Here is an 18519-nt window from a genome sequence, read left to right on the forward strand (position 1 = left end):
TTTGAGTGAGCGATTTCTATGGCAGCGATAATTCTGAAATTGTCGATATGTAACCCTTTTCTCACGTCTAAACCACCAAAGGATGTTGTCAGCCCAAGGACGGTCGGATTTGGGATGTTGAATTGAAAAGCACATATTAAAAGCATATAACATAAAGGACGTAAATGCTAACACATCCTCGTCAAGTGAGTTAAAATTGGAGCACTCGAAACGATAGTTATATGGTAAAATCATGTCATTTAGCAATAAGTTCGGCTAAGGCCATTAAGTAGAGTCAAATAGGGTCAAGCAGATCAGCTGATCGATTACAGTGGCTGAAATACTTGCACAACATATTTATCTATCAATTAGGAAGCTTTTTCAGTCCAGTTTAAGTAAAAAACATAACATGCTTTCTGAAGCGGCTCCAAATTGTTTGGCAAAATGCTTCGGTCTTAAAGGCAAAAATAATTGACAAAATATGAAAATATTGAAAATATGATTAAAAATTAATACAATTTTAAAACAAAAATGGACTCATTACTTTAAGTTCACTCTCAATTTGTGTTGGACGTAACAGGGTTAACAACAACGACATATCCATTCCTGCGCAGGCAGTAGACTGCGGCTCTTTTCGAACTATAATATATGATACTGTAACTCCCTCATTTAATACGTACTAGTTGTTCGCTTTGTTTTAAATTATTTATTAATAAAGAATGTTTTATTAATTCGAATATCCTTGTGATACATTCGTTCCTCTCATTCCATTCTCGGGATAAGAGGTGGGACTCATCATCATCATCATCATCATCCTAAAACAATAGTCATCATTTAGCAATCAAAAGATTTTTTTAGAAGCATTGTATTTTCCGTAAAAAATGTTTATGAGATTGTCGAATAGAGAAACTTAACTGAATTGATGTCTAAAAGTATGATTTATTCAAATAAAATAACTATAAGAATGAAAACACTAAATTAATCCTCGAAGCGACGGGTTGAATAGGAAACAAATTCGGTTAGCTTTATGGGAGCCAATTAGTGATGAGGTTGCTCAAACAGAAATCACCAAAAATGCGACGCGTAAGACGCAATAAAATCGCTACCTTTAAATTAGGATTAATTTTTTTAATGGATTTGCATTTCAGTTCAGTAGCCCGTGGTTGGACACGGCGGTTAGCTAATACTGAACATTATTTAATGCAGGCTTTCTGCGACTAGGAATTTATAACTCTAATTTCCTAAATTTAATTTAATTGCCTCAAATTTCCCAAAATTAATTAAATATTGACGTTACAGAGCCATTCATGGTTATGGTAATAGCATTCATTATCAATTTCAAGGATCGATGTTCAATCATGCTTTATGTTTATGCAAAGGGCGAAGAACATTACTAAAAACAGTGTCCCAATACTTTAATAGACATAATAGCACTGCGACGGACCGTAGCAGCTCTGTTATCATTTCATTACACAAAAAATAAATAAACTTAACCTCCGCTAACCTCTGTGAGTAAGTCGATTCATGTGTGAGCTATAACATGTACAATTTGCATCGCACAACAAAAAGTCGGCACAAAACAAACCGCGATATTCGAGGCGGAGTGATCAATGTACGACCGATTATCGCATCAAGGGATTCCCCTATTATATTGATAACAGGCAAAAATCCACGACTTCGGTTGCAACAGCATCCATAGCAAGATCAGTTATAAACCAGCATCAGTGGAATAAAGGTCGTTCATAGCAAGTGCCGTAAACGCCATGGGAGACAACGGAAACCGTCTGCAGTATCAGCAACTGTTGAACGTGTCCTATGGTGATGAATTCGAGGTGTTTCACACTCAAGTATCTGACCAGCATGTTTTATTGGTAAGAAATCAGCGAGCATTGAACTGCTACCGATTGGAAGGCGAGTCTAGAGAGTGGAAGGCGTTGTGGATTCGCGATGGCTTTTTCGACGGAAAGCAGCGCGAGTTTCGTAACTCATTTTTCGTCGACGAGTCTGGTTGGCTGTTGGTGAGGAATCGTGAAGGCTTGCAGTTTTACCGTATGGAAGGAAACGATCTGACCTTGCGCCATTATTGTTCCGAGGCAATATATCGCAATGGGTACGGATGGGATTATGCCAACACGGTATTTCTGATGGGACGTATCTATACTGCTGCCGGTACGATCGGCATACTGACGCGAAATAAACGTGGTGCCATAAGATTCGAGCAGATGCAGGAGAGTGCTGTACTGAAAGGTGGCCCACGACCTTTGTGGCAGTTGTACGATTCGCCGACACTACCGGAAAGCTGGAAGTTCAATTCAACGTGGCTCGGATTGGCAACCACTTATGGCACCAAGCAGTCGGCTATCATCGAGCGATCCTCAGACGTTGTAAGTGTTTACATGCTCGACAACAATTATCATCCCAAACTTGTGGGTCGTGCAGAAAACGTGCCATTTTCAAGTGCTCATAATGAACGTATCCTGTTTGGAAATATCTTTGATAGCACCGAGTATAGTGACATGTTGCATCTTAACTCCTCTGGAATGTTTCTGTATCAGCGAGATAACACACACTATCGTGCTGTAGCTCAAAGCACGTCACTGGCAGTTTTCGGTCGTGAAAGGAAAGTGTGGAATAGTGCTAGCTTGATTGATGTAGATCGGGATGGAAAAGATGAACTTTGGCTTACTGGACCGCAAGGTATCATGGGATTCAGAATGTCGAACGGAAGATTTGAACAGGTCCCGTTTAATTCAGATCAAAACGAAGATTTACGTTACGCCCAGATTATCAAAACGATTCCTGATGGACACAATGTCACAGCAATAGCCGTTAGCGGTCAATCTTTGGTATCGTTTTGTCTTGCATCGTCAAAAACATTAGTAAAAGAAGCGAACAAGAACGACGGAAATGATCAATCGGTACAATCTAGTAAAGAAATCAAATCAGTTTTTGCTCTTCATTCCCAAACGGCCCCACTTGTGGAAGCATCATTGGGCGAACAACTGGACACATCTTTGCTAATCGAACCCGTCAATCCAATGAATGGTAACTTGGAATTCGGTATTCCTTTGCTTGTCGTGGGAAAGTTATTTGGAATGTCTACTGTGAAATTTATCACCTACCAAGAAGCTTCCGAGATATCCGGATCGATGGGTGTTGGATGGTCGCTACAAGTGGACTGTGTGTACATCGATCGAAGGAATAGCATATTTCCAGAGGAACATCGCTATTATCTAATCAAGGATGGATCATCCTTTCCTCTTACTATTACTAGTAATGATTCAAACGAACAAATCATCACTTTTTCTACTGCATCCACCGAGCAGATGACTGTTACATTCAATCGTCCTCTAAATCAATGGACATTGGAAGATGGCAATGGAGAAAGCTTTATCTATGGAACATATGGTGACAAACAAGCAGTAAAAATGGATAGCGGATCTGAACATTGGCCATTTATGACTGAACGTAGTGAGTTGAAAGATCGTCTTCCATCAGTGTGGTACCTGGTAAGACAATTCGATCGTGCTGATCAGTGGATGGAATATACTTACACAAAAGATCCCCTAACAGATGACTACCAATTGAGTGCTATTTCCACTAGCAATACAGCATCGCTCCAGTTGTCCTATTCAAATCAGTACAATAGCACTCTTCTAACTGGTTATACTATTCGTACCTTAAGCTACCAGCAATCAGCAGTGCTGCATTATGTACAGCAGGAAGATAAGGTACACTTGAAACGAATCACACAGCAAAGCCACACTGCGCTGGAGTTTGACTACGAAGGGCCGAATGGTGCAATGAGTAAAATCATCTATCCCAATGGATTAATCGCCAAATTTGATTACACTTTGCTACAAATCGACAGTAATATGCTGATAAACCACTTCGAAATCCACTCCCATCCTCGTACAGCTTACGGCCCGACATATCTGTTGATCGGTGACATCACTAAACACGGTCAGGTGCGCATTCAACTAAGAGACCACCTTGGTTCCGACACAGTGGCAGTGGATGGTTCATCTATTCCTCCGCTTGGAAAATTTCCGGTGATTCATTACGAGATGTATACTGGTGAGTCATTTTTCGCTGTTTTGCTACAACACGAACGAACCCAGTCCGAGCTGTGTCTGTTTCATCAAACCCAACCCGATGTTTGGCAAGCAATTCCAACGTATCTAAAGTTGCCGAAGGACACGTCCATTCGAGCCGGTCATGATTTTCTGCTGGCTATACAGGAACAACGCGTGACGGTTATTGAACGGCAACAGGGACGATGGAAAGCATTGAAACCGTTCGATATTGAAAAATCGTCACTGATACACTTCTTTACGCACGGTTTCCTCACATACGACGATCGTCAGCTGCGCATGTTTGTACGGCGCAATGGAGACTGGACGGTTGTAGTTTTACCGTTTCCTGCCAATCTGATAAAAAGTAGCTCATCGCTCTTTGATCGATTTGATCATCCCGAAGAAATCATGCGTGACTTTAAGAAGGGTGTTCAGCTGGATGCATTGCAAATGTTTCATAATATAATCGTGTTTCGCTCACTGTTTCTGGATGGTTTCAAAATGTACGCCAGATTGCATCTTTTGCATCTGAACTGGAAGCATGAAGTTCACCGGCAATCGACGATCGATGTTCTAATTGAAGATCTTCATACATACACATTTAATCCTCCTGAGACAGATGGCAATACGTTTGTGTTTGCCTATCAGCTGGATAATGAAAAGTTTCGACTGAAAGTTATTAGCCATCACGGAAACATAATGGATGAAGTCGATAAAATTAAGGCACAGATAGAACAGGATATTCGCGATCAACCCAACGCACCTGAAGAAGAGAAGAGGCGTTATCGTAATGAATCGTATGAAAAGATCAACTCTGAGCTGCAGGAATTATATCGTAACATTACATCCCAAATACCCTTCGCAATCGATCCATCCAAATTTGGCATTCTAGTGAACGATGCATACATTGTTACTGCCAGCCATAAAGTACTGTTTGATGGGATCGATTGGAATACGGAAAGAATCCCTCAGGAAGAACTCACCCTCGACAGCATCACGGTTAATCTTGGACCTTCCTACCGATTAGTGAAAACGCACCGTAACGCAACTTTCGATTTAATCGGTCCAAACAATGCTGTCGTATTTAACACAGACACCAATAACGCAACCGAGTTGAACATACGATATCCGGCGTTCATGGCAGTGCAAGCAAATGACTCTGCCGTGCAGTTGTTCAACTTTCATCGAAACAAACTAACGAGCCTTCCAGTGGGAGAAGTCTTCGACACCAACAGCAATACACTAGCTGTCATAAGCAGGACCATCGATGGTAAAAACGTATTTGTACGATCGATGGATTCGTTTGGCATCACTCGTAAACATGTCGTCTGGCGACACGAGTTTGTGGATGGAGGCGGACGAACATTAACAAACTATTACGAATTCAACGCACACACTGCCAAACCATACCATGGTGGATTTTTGATGACGGATGTTAAGATAACACCAGCTAACACAGAAGGACGGTTTGGTTGGTTTAAGGTACATTATAATCATGCTAACAATACTTTAAGCACGAAATCAGTCTACGACTCTACAGGAAAGTTTGTAAAACTAGTTCAACCTGTTGATACGAATGGCAAAACATCACCCGATGCCGATGGTGTTCTTATGGCACGAGATGCAAAGACAGTTGTTGCAGATTTTCGTCCGTATCGAATCTCCGAGGAAATCGTGACGTACTATGGGTTTGAGCCATATGAACAAAACCAAATTGGAAGTGATGGACGATGGAAATGGAATGGTGGAACAATACAAATAGAGCAAGGTAACCATTTTCTGCATCTCACCCGTTCGGGGTCCGTAAGTGCAACTCTAATGCCAAAGATACAGTTTAGCTCGCTAATTGTTTCGTGCTGGCTGAGAGGGTCCAACAAGCAGCAAAACATCGAAAATGCACTTTCTGTTAATTGCAATGGGAAAGTAGTACACGGATCTGTTGGATTTTCCATTGGCGGTTGGTCATATGTGGAGGTTATGGTAGAGAATACGAATCGCTTGGAAGTGAACATTTCATCCGGATCCAATTCTACCATAGACGTAGATCATCTGCGAGTTTTCCCTGCGCAGCTGGATTTAAATGTGCATATCTACGATACGACATTGGCATTGGAACGGTCAACGCTGCACGCAACAGGGCTGTTATCACATCGACTTTATGACGTGCTTGGCAACGAAATTGGCCGAATAAACAAGCTAGGATCGATCGAGAACCTTTCTTTCCAGTCACGCATCAGCAATTGCCGCATCGAAATACAACCTGCATACGGAGAAATTTTGCAAAAAACGAAGCAAAATACCTTCGCAGGTTCAATGCAGCACGTTCCTGATACAGCTGCGTTACGGTTTCGATATGCTGCAACGACGTATTCGGGCGATATTCAGATAGAAATAGCTACTTTAAAATTTAGAATGCACATAGCGAAGGACCAGTCAACATTAAAAGTAAAGTCCCAAAGTATCGCCGTACCTCGCGAGGGTGACATGGTAGTGTTTCACAGTAGCAAACACTTTAGCATTTGGATCGATGGTCATTTAAAAGTGGAGAATTTAATCACGTCCAATGAATCACGTTCAAATCGATACGAAATTAGAAGCAATAACGTACAAACATTTGATGCAATGTTACTCTACGACGTGAATATGAAGGTGATTTATCTAACGGATTTCGGTATGCCAAAACAAATAGTAGAACTGAAGGACACAGGGACAGTTGCTTTGCAAGAAATCCTATACGATGAGCTTAATCGTCCTGCGGTTAGAACCAAATGGACGGATCTGGACACCACCAATTCGTCCATATTGTTTAGCTATCGACATAATTTCATCGAAAAAGAAGAACGATTTTGGAAGACGGGGCAAATGGAGGGTACAGTTACACTGTTGAACTCCGACTGCGAAGGTTTTCCTTACAGTCGCACAGTTTACATGGACAATCCTTTGGAAGACAAATCTATCCAATCACTCCCGGGCAAGTCATTTGCAATCGATGGACCCTTTGCTCAGCACTTTAATTCCATTCAAGGTATAGATTTTTTGACAAACCTTTTCCCAACTCAGGACGGATTTTACTACGAAAGCGAGCAATATCCAGATCAATCCGTCTACGTGTTAGTATATGATAAACGCAAACTGAAGGTAGCCAGCTACGTGAAAACGCATCATGGTGATCATCATTTAACCACCTACATGTATGACACTAACGATCGCTTAGTTTTGCAACTACCGCCAGCTTATCACGAACAGGCGGACACATTTTCCCGAACAATTCCATTTTTTGGAGGAAACTTTTCGCCCGAACATACCGAATTGCAACGCACCTGGGGAATGAGGTACGAATATGATAATCAGAGTGGCCTGCTAACGCTTAAACGAACGCCTGACGCAGGTAACACGCGGTACATGTACACACCAGAAGGTTTACTGCGCTTCGTGGTTCAACAGAATAGTAGTAACGTGATGTATTACACTTATAACTCGGTGGGAAAGCTCAAACAGAGGGGAATCGTGAAGCTAAGTTCGAACGAGCTTTATAGTTATTTACCGAACGACTCGGATTTGCCTGCTTCGAGCAATTTCATACTGTTGCATCACGGAGAAAACAGTGTTGCTCCATTGCACCGTCATAGGGTGGAGAATATTCAAAAAATATCTGGTGATCACATTCTTTCTGATGTTTTGTTATCTAACCATCAATCACAAATCATTACTAGCGCACTGTACTCGAGCGGAAACGAATCACTGGCTATCAACTACGAGTATCAGAAAAATCAAATACACGAGATACACTATCCTGTAGCGGTTAAGGGGAAAAGATTTCGTTTACGATACAGTTACGATAATCGTGGTAAATTGATCGGTATCTCGAATGCTGCCACTGATGAAAAGTTCATTGCAATTGATAACAACAGCCTTGGTTTACCGAAACGTGTGCTCATTCAACCCAACTCTCGGCATGCATATCAGCGTACGTATCATTACAACGAGCCGGGATATTTGACTCGCATTGAAGATCCATACCTAACCGAAACGATCGACTATTCGGGCTCGGGGTACGGTGGACGTGCGATCGGGGACGGTACCGTGCAGGCCACACGCTTCCACGCATCCTGGCATGCACACAGCAATTTAAAGCTTCTGAAGCTGAAACCTTCCCATCTAGGCACAGGACGAAGGGCAAAGTTTTGCTACGACGCACTTGTGTCTGCCGGATATTTAGACTCGCAGGGCAGACCGTTGAAAAGTCTCTATCTAATGCTCGAGCTTCGCTTACCGCTTGTTTGTCGGTTAGGAACGTACGGGCATCAGATTGCTGCAGCTTTGAACAGTCGAGGGTTTCCCCAGTTCTACGGTCATCGATACGATTACGGAAGCCACCGGCAATTGATTCGTGCGAAATACTTTCAGAGTAGTGCCGAAGAGCTGTTTAATCCACTGCGCAAAGACACGTTCGAACAAATTCAAGGCATTTCGCAAGAGAGTTCTACGGACATATGGCATAAACTCGTGGATGCTGGATACTTGCACACGGACTGTTATTCCACCAGTGCGAAGAATTGCCATGGTTTACCGGGGAAATCTCTATTCCATCCTACCATTGCTGGCCATCCGAACGCGATAACGCTCAGCAGTTTGTTGGTTCGTGTAATCACACAGCGTAAAAATCTTGCCAAGAACATGTTTGATCAACTGTGTGCCGGATGGTATCAGGACGATATACCGGATGCAATAGCCGACACATGCAATTCGGTCTGGACAATTCTTTCGAACGAAGGATTTATTGGGTTCAAGTCTAACTTTAGCATGACAGCAATTAATCAAGAGTTGCGTGATCTCTTAAGCGAATATGCATCACATTTACCAGCAATTATTGGAGCCCTGTACCATAAGTTTGCCACCGCACTTGGTCACAATTCTGCTGACGTTCAGTCCTACAAAATCGACGCAAATGGAAATCATCAGCATTTTTACACCGGTTTTCGGCGATATCGGCTCGAATATGTTAAAAATACAAACAAAATATCGTCCGTCTACCGCACCAACTTCGCAGCACGGTCTGGTCTGGACGAAACGCGGTATCAGGTAGAGCACGACGAAGAAGGTAACGTAGTCCGGGCCACACATAAAGGTATCGAGCGTATCGTTTACGATCCACTATTCAATCGTCCGTCGAAAATTATGCTCTCCGATGGAAGATACTTGGAATTTGAGTACGACGTTCGAGGGTATCGTTTGTACAAATACGTGTATGATTCCGCGGGCAGGTTAAGCAGGAAAAAGTACTACATCCGGGACGTGCAGGGCAAGCCTTTGATAGAGTATGAAGGCATTTATGAAGGCAAAGAATCAGAAAATAATGTCCCGTCCGTCGTACGAGCCACGGTATTTGTTTACGCCGATGATCGACTGGTTGGTTTTGTACGCAACGATCAGTTCTACAGTGTATGGCTCGATCATGAAAGATCGGTAAGGTTAGTGATTAAAAATGGCGAGATCGTGGCCGCGTACGATTACCTGCCGTATGGTGAGTTGCTTCGCTCTTACGGCGATGATCCTGACGGTCATCTTGATTACCGCTTCACTGGACAGGAATGGGACGAAGAGACAAATCTGTACAATTTCCATGCCCGTTTGTATGACCCAGAATTGGGACGTTTCCTGCAGCTGGACCCGAAGGAACAGTACGCTAGTCCGTATCTGTATGCCGGAAACTCTCCCGTCTCTTTGATCGATCCCGACGGTCAATTTGCTTTTATTTCTATTATAGTGGCCGTATTAGCTGTCGGTGGAGCATACGTGGGAGCATCGGCAGCTAACAACTCTTGGAACCCAGCCAAATGGGAACTGAAGAAAGCACTCTTGGGCGGATTGGTGGGTGGTTTGATCGGTGGTTTTGCTCCGGTTGGTATTGCCGGTTCGTTTACTTTTCTTACCGGTTACATCGGTGCCACCGCGGCTATCGGTGTCATAACGGCCACTTCAGTCGGTTTCGCTTACGTTAGCATCGCGTCCGCAAACGGAAGTTGGGATCCAAGTAAGTGGGACTGGTCCCAACCGGGTACATGGAATGCGCTCTTCATCGGTAGCTTAACTGGAGCCTCACTGTTCAACGCGGTCGGAGGGGTCCATAAAGCGTTCATCGGATATACGGGCATATCACGCACTGCTTTCGTCATCGTCACTAGTGGTGCTACGGGAGGATTTTTTCTTTACTCGGGAAGCATGGCTAACGATGGAAACCTTCGCTTCTGGGAATGGGACTGGAGTAAACCTGCAACGGTGTGGGGAGCTCTAGAAGGTGCCAGTTTCGGTCTTTCCATTTCCCCAAAGCTTAATTCTGTCACCCAACAAGTTACTCAACGATTGGATAAATTTAAGGAAATAGGAAAGGCTCTCAAGGAAAACAACTTAAAATTAGCTGGAACGCTTATCAAGGAAGAAGTTGGGAAATGGAAGCAGATTGGCTATGATGTTTTAAAAAACGATGTCACGCAAGATGCCATCACAGCGGGGAAAGCGATAGGAAGACCAGGAGGCACGATATTATTGGACAAAATTCCTCCTGAGGCGATGAAGGTGATTGACGAAATTTTAGCGATAGATAAACTTTTAAAAGGAACTATTCGAAAGAAAAAACATCGACGAAGCATTGAGTATGGTAATATGACAAGTATTTTGCCGTCTTATCACAATATAACAAATAATAACAGTGTAATGAGGCTAGAATACTGCATAGATTGCTCACAAGATGCATCTTCAATAACGTCTAAATCATACAAAGTAACAAATTGGATAAACGAAATATTTGAACATTTTTTCAACACGGCAAACCAAGGGAAACAAGACCAAGAAGATCGAAAGGTCAATCCCTACTTAAAACATCACAAAAGGCCAACTAAAACTCCGTTCCATATAGCCAACTGTTTCCGCACGAATTCTGCAGACAATCTAAACACAATCACATGCTACGAGCAGCATGGTCTTTCTTACGTGTTTCCTCACAACACTAGCAATATAATTGGCATCACTGAAGATCACTATTCTTCATGCTATCCAATAGAATATAATGGGCTCCTTACTACCGCCTGTGCTGGTACGAATAGTTCTTACATGTACACGCCTTACATTCGACCGGTAAACTATCTCGATCAATTGAATGGAACTCTTACCTTGCTTCTCGTTGCCCCGACCGTAGTAAGAAATATTGCATCAGGATTGCGAAATTTATTCTTTAAAAAGAAGCCAGAGCAACAAGCGCATGAAGTTTCAACACTAGAACATTCACAAATAGATAAACAATTCCATGATTTGAAACAAACAGTACAAGAGTATCGACAATTAGCGGACAACCGAAATAGCGGTAACTGGTTAGATAACATTTTTAAAGACATCAAAGAAGATTTTAATGTTTTTCTTTCTACTGTTAATCCCTCTCGTACATTCTACTATCAGCTGCGTGAACGTATTGCTGCCCTTAGTGAAGAGCTAGAAGAAAGTAGACACATTTTGCAGCATAAATTGTATTCAAACAACTCACAATCTTTGAATAACTTTACATTTGGATTGCACACGCAGGAGATTCTTCCGTTGCAGTTCAATAAGGCCAGCTCTATGGCTACCATTAATGAATACAGAGTATGTTGAAAATGTGTGCAATAGGAATAACACATCAAGACACCAGCGGATTATTACGAGCATTAACATAACAAGCTAGCATTAGTAGCTTTAATCATTTTTTTCTGAATATACAAATAAACTATTAGCGATTACGAGCTACTTTATGTATTGAAAAATTCAACAATATTTCGGATTTCGGACGGATATTTTGGACGAAGATTAAACAAATCGAATATATTTATGGAAGTAGTATCGTCTCGATTAAATGAGCGAAAAGTAAAATTGGAAAACATATCATGATATTGCATTTAAATAAAAGCAATTATTTTTATTTATTCAAGACTGATTCATTTTTATTTATTAATGATCCGATAAAGCCGTATTTCTAAAAGAAAGTAAACAATTGTAAAAAAATATACAAAAATCAATAAAACTATGCCTCCTTCATTTATAATTCATTCATAATACTCCTGAAAAATGATTTCTACGCGTAAGTAAATTTACACAAAACTTTTTTGTCTTGTTTTGCATAGTATTATTTTTAAATACTGTTTGAAAGAGACTTTTTGCATCTAACTTGAATTATTTTCCAATGTTATACTATTCTCTACATTTCAGTAAGTGTAATAGATATGAGTTATGTTGTGTTTCTACAATTTATCCAAACTCGCTAGCATGGCGTAATTATTGTTATTATTGTTATTATTATGTATGGGGGCACGGTCCATACGGGACTTAAACCTAAGACGGACGTGTAGTTAAGTCGTGCGATGCGCAATCTCAGATTGCGCATATATTCGTTTTATCAAAACATATGTCATTTCGCGTAGTCAACCCTGAGCTATAAACGTCATTTCCAAACAATTTCAGATTGCGCCAAGATTGCGCTTAAATTTTCAAGATTATATGTCCGAGATATATAAATATTTTTTGACAGAAAAATATATCAAACCGATCCGTTTGACAGATAAATATATGTGCAATCTGAGATTGCGCATCGTCTATTGCTACGGTACACGTATGTGATTCTTTATACCAAAACTAGAAAGCCGCTCTAATCCGACTCGCGCTTTCAATTCGACCACCCATGTCTTTCAAGGCGTGTATGCACAAATAGCATATTTGTTCACAATGTATGGACAAATCTGGATGCGAGGTGTCAAAACGTACACTCTTTTGCGCTAAGCGATATGTATACTTTACCGATATGTTGAGCGTATTGTCCACTCGACAATGACGATGAAAATATAACTGACTATCTCATTCGTTCGCTCGTTAACACGTACTGCATCTCGTACTGCAGTCAGCCTCACAAGGAAGAACAGCACTGGGTTTCTACGTCTTATTGATTGGCTCCTATGATGTTTTGGGTCCATCTCACGATTTATTCACCGTATTCAATATATTTTTGTATAGTAACCTCATAATTTTGGTATCGTCTTATTTGATATACATAAATACAATCCAACCAAAAAATCTGAGTAAGGCTCAATTAAATCACGGAATAAAACTAAAATTAACTAAAAAAAAACTATAGGAACCATCCACAAAAATTTGGGAGTTAACCAAAAAACCTTGGTAGAGCCCTAAAATGTTCTATTCCTATTTGACTGAAGATTTGACATTGACTGACAGGTTTAGCAGAGAACGAACGATTGAATGATTCGGATCACTTTTATGACTGAACCGGAACTGATCCGTTTTTTTTCTTCAAAAAGATCCGATTTTAACACCACTAGACCAAACCGGCCGATGAATAGCCGAGTAAATCAACTCTGAAGGAATTTATCAAAAAAATCGGTAAGTATTTAACATTGTTTACAAGCTATAGAGCTGCATATCTTGAGAACGAGTGATCCGATCAGGGCGAAATTTTATAAGTGAACGAGTGAAGAGAACCAACAAATGCTACACATCGACATGCCTGTCAATACTGCAATCACATCGGGCGTTAGCTTCAACACTCGCGAGAAGATAGATTCAAATTTTACGCTATTGCAAAATGGCCTTTCGATTGAACTATTAGTCCGGAGTCGTTAGTTCGCATCTGGGTCTGGAGTCGTTGGTGCGGAGCAGGCGCCGGAGCCATTGCCGAAACCCACATTACTAGTCGCTATAATACATTTGTTTTACCTAAATAAAACTATGCTGTATGTATACTCTATCGACATGAAACATTACTGCCAACACGTGAATTCTTAAAATATTCCAGCAATTTAGTACATGTTCTTATTCTAATGACGCTATGAGCTCTTTTGGAATCCCGGCCAAACTGATAAGGCTAGTTAGAATTACTATGACCAACGTCACATGCCAGGTGAGGATGGATGGAAAACTCTCAGGACCTTTTAGCTATGTTTATGTTTATGTTTATTTGTCTATCGATGGACAATAATGCCCTCTCGAACCATTCTAGCAATGTTTTACAATGAGTTCTTTACAGTGGATTACAATAACATAGAACATAAAAATATGCACTATGGAACCAAATTTAACACAGAAACACGATCATTAAGCTCAGTTGGCGAAATCTTCGGCTCAAAAGCGTCGCTGACTGCGTTGAAAGCACGGCACATGAGTAGGAACGGGTCAGAGGAGCCAAATTGCGTTCTACGGTCGTCGAGGGCCAACATTGCCCGACTCCGGAGCGGCCGGGATGAACGACAACCTGGCTTTTCGTATTCGCTCACTTAGGGTGGGTAGCCCGAGTAGTAAACACCTAGTCCGGTAATCGAGCCTTTGGTTCCATGAGCGAAGTGTAAATCGTGAAATTTTGCGCTGGATTGATTCCAATCGAGCTAATGGACGCGCTGCAGTTGGCCACCAAACGATATTTGCATATCAACGACCGGATAAGTGAGCAAAGAGCGCCTTGGTGCAAGGTATATCATTAAGCTCGCTAGTCATATTGATAACTAGTCCTAGCATTCTGTTGCTGGTGGCTACTACGTGATCCAGCTGATCCTTAAATGATAGTTTTGTATCGAGCAAAACACCTAGATCCTTAACACATTGTTCGCTACCACCAAAGGTCTGCGCCAGGGGGACGGGCTTGCTTGTCTCCTATTCAACCTGGCGCTAGAGACCGTGACTCAGCCATCCGTGACTCGAGGGTGGAGACTACGGGAACCATCTTCTATAAGTCAACCCAGATCCTGGCATACGCTGATGATATAGACATCATTGGTCTGCGGCTCTCCTATGTAGCAGAAGCCTACCAAGGGATCGAGCAGGCGGCAGAGAGCCTCGGATTGCAGATAAACGAGACAAAGTCCAAACTGATGGTGGCAACATCAGCGGGCCTACTAATAAATAATCAGAATCTACGTAGGCGTGACGTGCAGATAGGTGAACGCACTTTTGAAGTCGTCCCACAATTCACCTATCTTGGGTCAAAGGTCAGCAACGACAATAGCATGGAAGGTGAGTTGCGCGCAAGGATGCTGGCTGCCAACCGGTCATTCTACAGCCTGAAAAAGCAGTTCACCTCAAAGAACCTGTTGCGACGGACGAAGCTGGGACTATATAGTACCTATATAGTCCCGGTACTCACATACGCCTCTGAGACATGGACACTGTTCAAATCTGACAAAACCCTCTTAGCCGCGTTCGAGAGGAAGATGCTCAGAAGGATACCTGGCCCCGTATGTGTGGAAGGACAATGGAGGAGCCGCTATAATGACGAGCTATACGAGATGTACGGCGACCTCACTGTCGTGCAGCGTATCAAGCTCGCCAGGCTCCGGTGGGCTGGCCATGTTGTACGCATGGAAACGGACGACCCAGCCCGTAAAGTCTTTTTAGGCCGTCCACAAGGACAGAGGAGGCGTGGTAGGCCCAAATTGAGGTGGCAAGATGGCGTGGAGGCGTCCGCCATTAATGCCGGGATAACGGACTGGCAGACGAAAGCGCGTGACCGTGAGCGGTTTCGGACACTCCTGAGGCAGGCCAAGACCGCAAACCGGTTGTAGCGCCGGATAAGTAAGTAAGTAAGTAATCTTATTCTAATAAATAAAAATGAATGGTTGTACAGTTTTGCATAACGAAATATCAACTACATTAATTTGAGCCAAATTTGGCACAAAGGTAGTTTATTGTTCAGGGTATGATTTTTTGTGCTCCTTTTACCCCATCCCCTCTTCTTCTCCTTCCATTTTCCTATTTTTAACGGTTTCATCATAATGCAATTATGTTAATATTTTGTTAAAAATGAAGCACTCAACCGATTTTGCTCAAATTTGTAAATAAAATGCCTTAGAGTGCTACAGTACACTGAGAGAAATTTCATCTTTCCAGGATAACGGGAAGTGATTGCTATAAATCATAGTTCTGCATAAAAAACTCCTTCTTCTTATTTATTGTTTGTTTACCTTTATATCCTGCCATATCATTTAAATATGTATATGTACCCTTTCTGTGGCAATGTCTCAATCTTTTCCTGCAGTACTCCACCTCCAACTTTTGCACTCATTACAAACTTTAACCTTAACTAATTTGGCCAGGTTATAGAGCTACTCAACTAAATTTAAAAGATTCCCTTCACTGTAAAGAGTACACTGAAAATAATAGTCTCTAAACTCAAATAAAATTAAGAACTAATGACGACCCCTAAAGGGATCTAAAACCAAAATCTAACCAATACTGACACCAAAACATAACCTTTTTTGGTTTAAAAACTGCAAATGACCTAATACCGGTCCTGCACCTGGTTACTAAACCTATGCCTGTTCAGAAACTGATACTGAACCCAAACCGCTTCTGGAAATAATACAGCTTATACATGTCCAAGAACTAATCATTAACCCACACCGGTCCTGGAACGTATCATGAACTCATATTGGACCTGGAAACTATCATGAACCCATAACAGCCCTGGTGCATATCATGAAGCCTTACCGATCTTGGAACCAATCGTGAACCGACACAGGTCATGGAATCTACCATGAACCCATACCTGCCCTGGTACTGATCATAAACCCATACCGGCCCTGAAACCTATCATGAATCCATACTGGTCTTGCAACCTATCATGAACCCATACTGGTTCTGGAACTTATCGTGAACCCACACCGGTCATGTAATTGAAAGTAATACCCATATAGAACCTGCAACTGATACTGAACATATCTCGGTCCTGTAACCGATCATGATCCCATGCTGATCGAGAAAAAGCTCCTGATTTCATTTATTATTAGGAACAGTTCCAGGAACTGATCTGGATTTTCCTTCGGAACGATACCTGTGACGGGTATGGGACCGATACATTCCCAGTACCAGACAAACTATACCCGGCAGTAAATGTGCAGCGTAGGAACTAGCGTAGGAAATAGCGTAGGAATAGCGTATGAATAGCGTAGGAAATAGCCTAGGAAATTTCAGTAGAATTTGTATAGTTACATTTTTCTTAATATCTCATAATTATTATTTGGTGCAAAAACTCTTCTTTATATTTTTACTTCATTTGCTCACTTCGTTCACCGGCGAGGCGTGGTGATTGATTGGAATATGATAGTATAAAGGTAGCTAAAAAAACCGATTGATTGTGTTTGTTCAATTGTAATGTATTTTTTTTCTAATTTACTTCCTTAACAGTTATGTTGTAGTATGTTCGTTTTTAGATACGGTCGCCATGTAGTAAGTTTGATTTTGGATACGGTCGCCATGTAATGTGATGATCGTATAACTGTACATCGAGGACCGTCGCGGTAGTTCAGTGTTTCGTTGACATGTATTGAGGAAGACACTTTGTTCGAAACATACTTTAGACAGTACTCTAAAGACACTAGATCGTCCAAGCGATTATAAAAACTCAACTATTGATCAACTCAGGTTTCAACTATTGATGCTAAAGAATGGATGTTTTCGTCGCTGAGCTTGTAAGTTGCTGTGCGTTCTAGGTTCACCTAGTTTGCTGCACTACCACCTGATTTGCTTACTATGTGTGCTTCAGGTGTTTTCAAGAAGTGCTTCACCATTGTTTTTCATATGAACGGAGTGGTCTGAACTCTTCCGGGTGTGTTGTTATAGCATAACCTGATTTGCTGAGTGTTTTATAATGAATGTGTTGCAATTTGTAAGTTTCTACAATTATATTCACTTTATTATCTTAATCGTGCGCAGGAGAACAGTATTGTCGCGGTATACCGGAGTATTAAGAAAGAGAGCTTATCCGATCGGATGCTCCTTTTTATACCTTCTCTCTCTCGCCTTACGCTCGCGCGCCTATTCCTTCTCGCGCACCTGTCCTTTCTCACGCACCTACGCACTTTCGCGAGGCTACGCATTTCTCGCGCTCATTATGCGTGTCCTGCCCGACTCTCCCGTTATCTCCTAAGCTCTCTAACTATCTACTTGAGACCCTAATTAACCCTTAATATCGCAGACCTCAAGTGATGAGAAAAAGCTGTCCTTCCCAATTCACTTAATTTGAACAGGCGAACACCACAAGTGTAATTTGGCTTTCCGAAGTGTGTTACAATGTGTTTACAGTTGATAGTCTGGTTTATAATAAGTTCTGTTTTCTGTGTTACAATGTTACTTAAGATAAGGAGCGGTCCCATGGTCAACTCGTAGGACTGGACAACATGCCCGTCGTGGTTTTAAGCCTAGAACGGACCGATTCCCCGTAGAAAGGACTGTATAGAAAGCCTGTATAGACCGGCATGTCCACTTATGACGTTTACGCCAAATGTAACAAGAATAAGAAGAAGGCTAAAGTTTTAGTAAAATACCAAAAGAAGTGAAACTTGATTCAATAACTCGGCCTGTAATGTTCGGAATCGTAACGATCGAGAATGCTAAAATATACTGTCGGTAGCCCACTTCCATTCTTTTGAGGAGTTGGACG

General features: G+C 41.7%; 2 protein-coding genes across 2 annotated transcripts in view; both read left to right on the plus strand.

Moving 5' to 3' along the window:
• The window catches only part of LOC120958548 (60S ribosomal protein L37a), a 342039-nt gene that overhangs the window by 283860 nt on the left and 39660 nt on the right, over window positions 1–18519 (plus strand). The window lies entirely within an intron of this gene.
• On the plus strand, window positions 1598–12049 carry LOC120958622 (uncharacterized). The gene has a single exon (XM_040381546.2). It carries the CDS (start codon window positions 1743–1745, stop codon window positions 11697–11699), a length of 9957 nt encoding a protein of 3318 aa, XP_040237480.2. The 5' UTR covers window positions 1598–1742; the 3' UTR covers window positions 11700–12049.

Source organism: Anopheles coluzzii, chromosome 3 (genome assembly GCF_943734685.1).
Source record: "Anopheles coluzzii chromosome 3, AcolN3, whole genome shotgun sequence".
NCBI lineage: Eukaryota > Metazoa > Arthropoda > Insecta > Diptera > Culicidae > Anopheles > Anopheles coluzzii.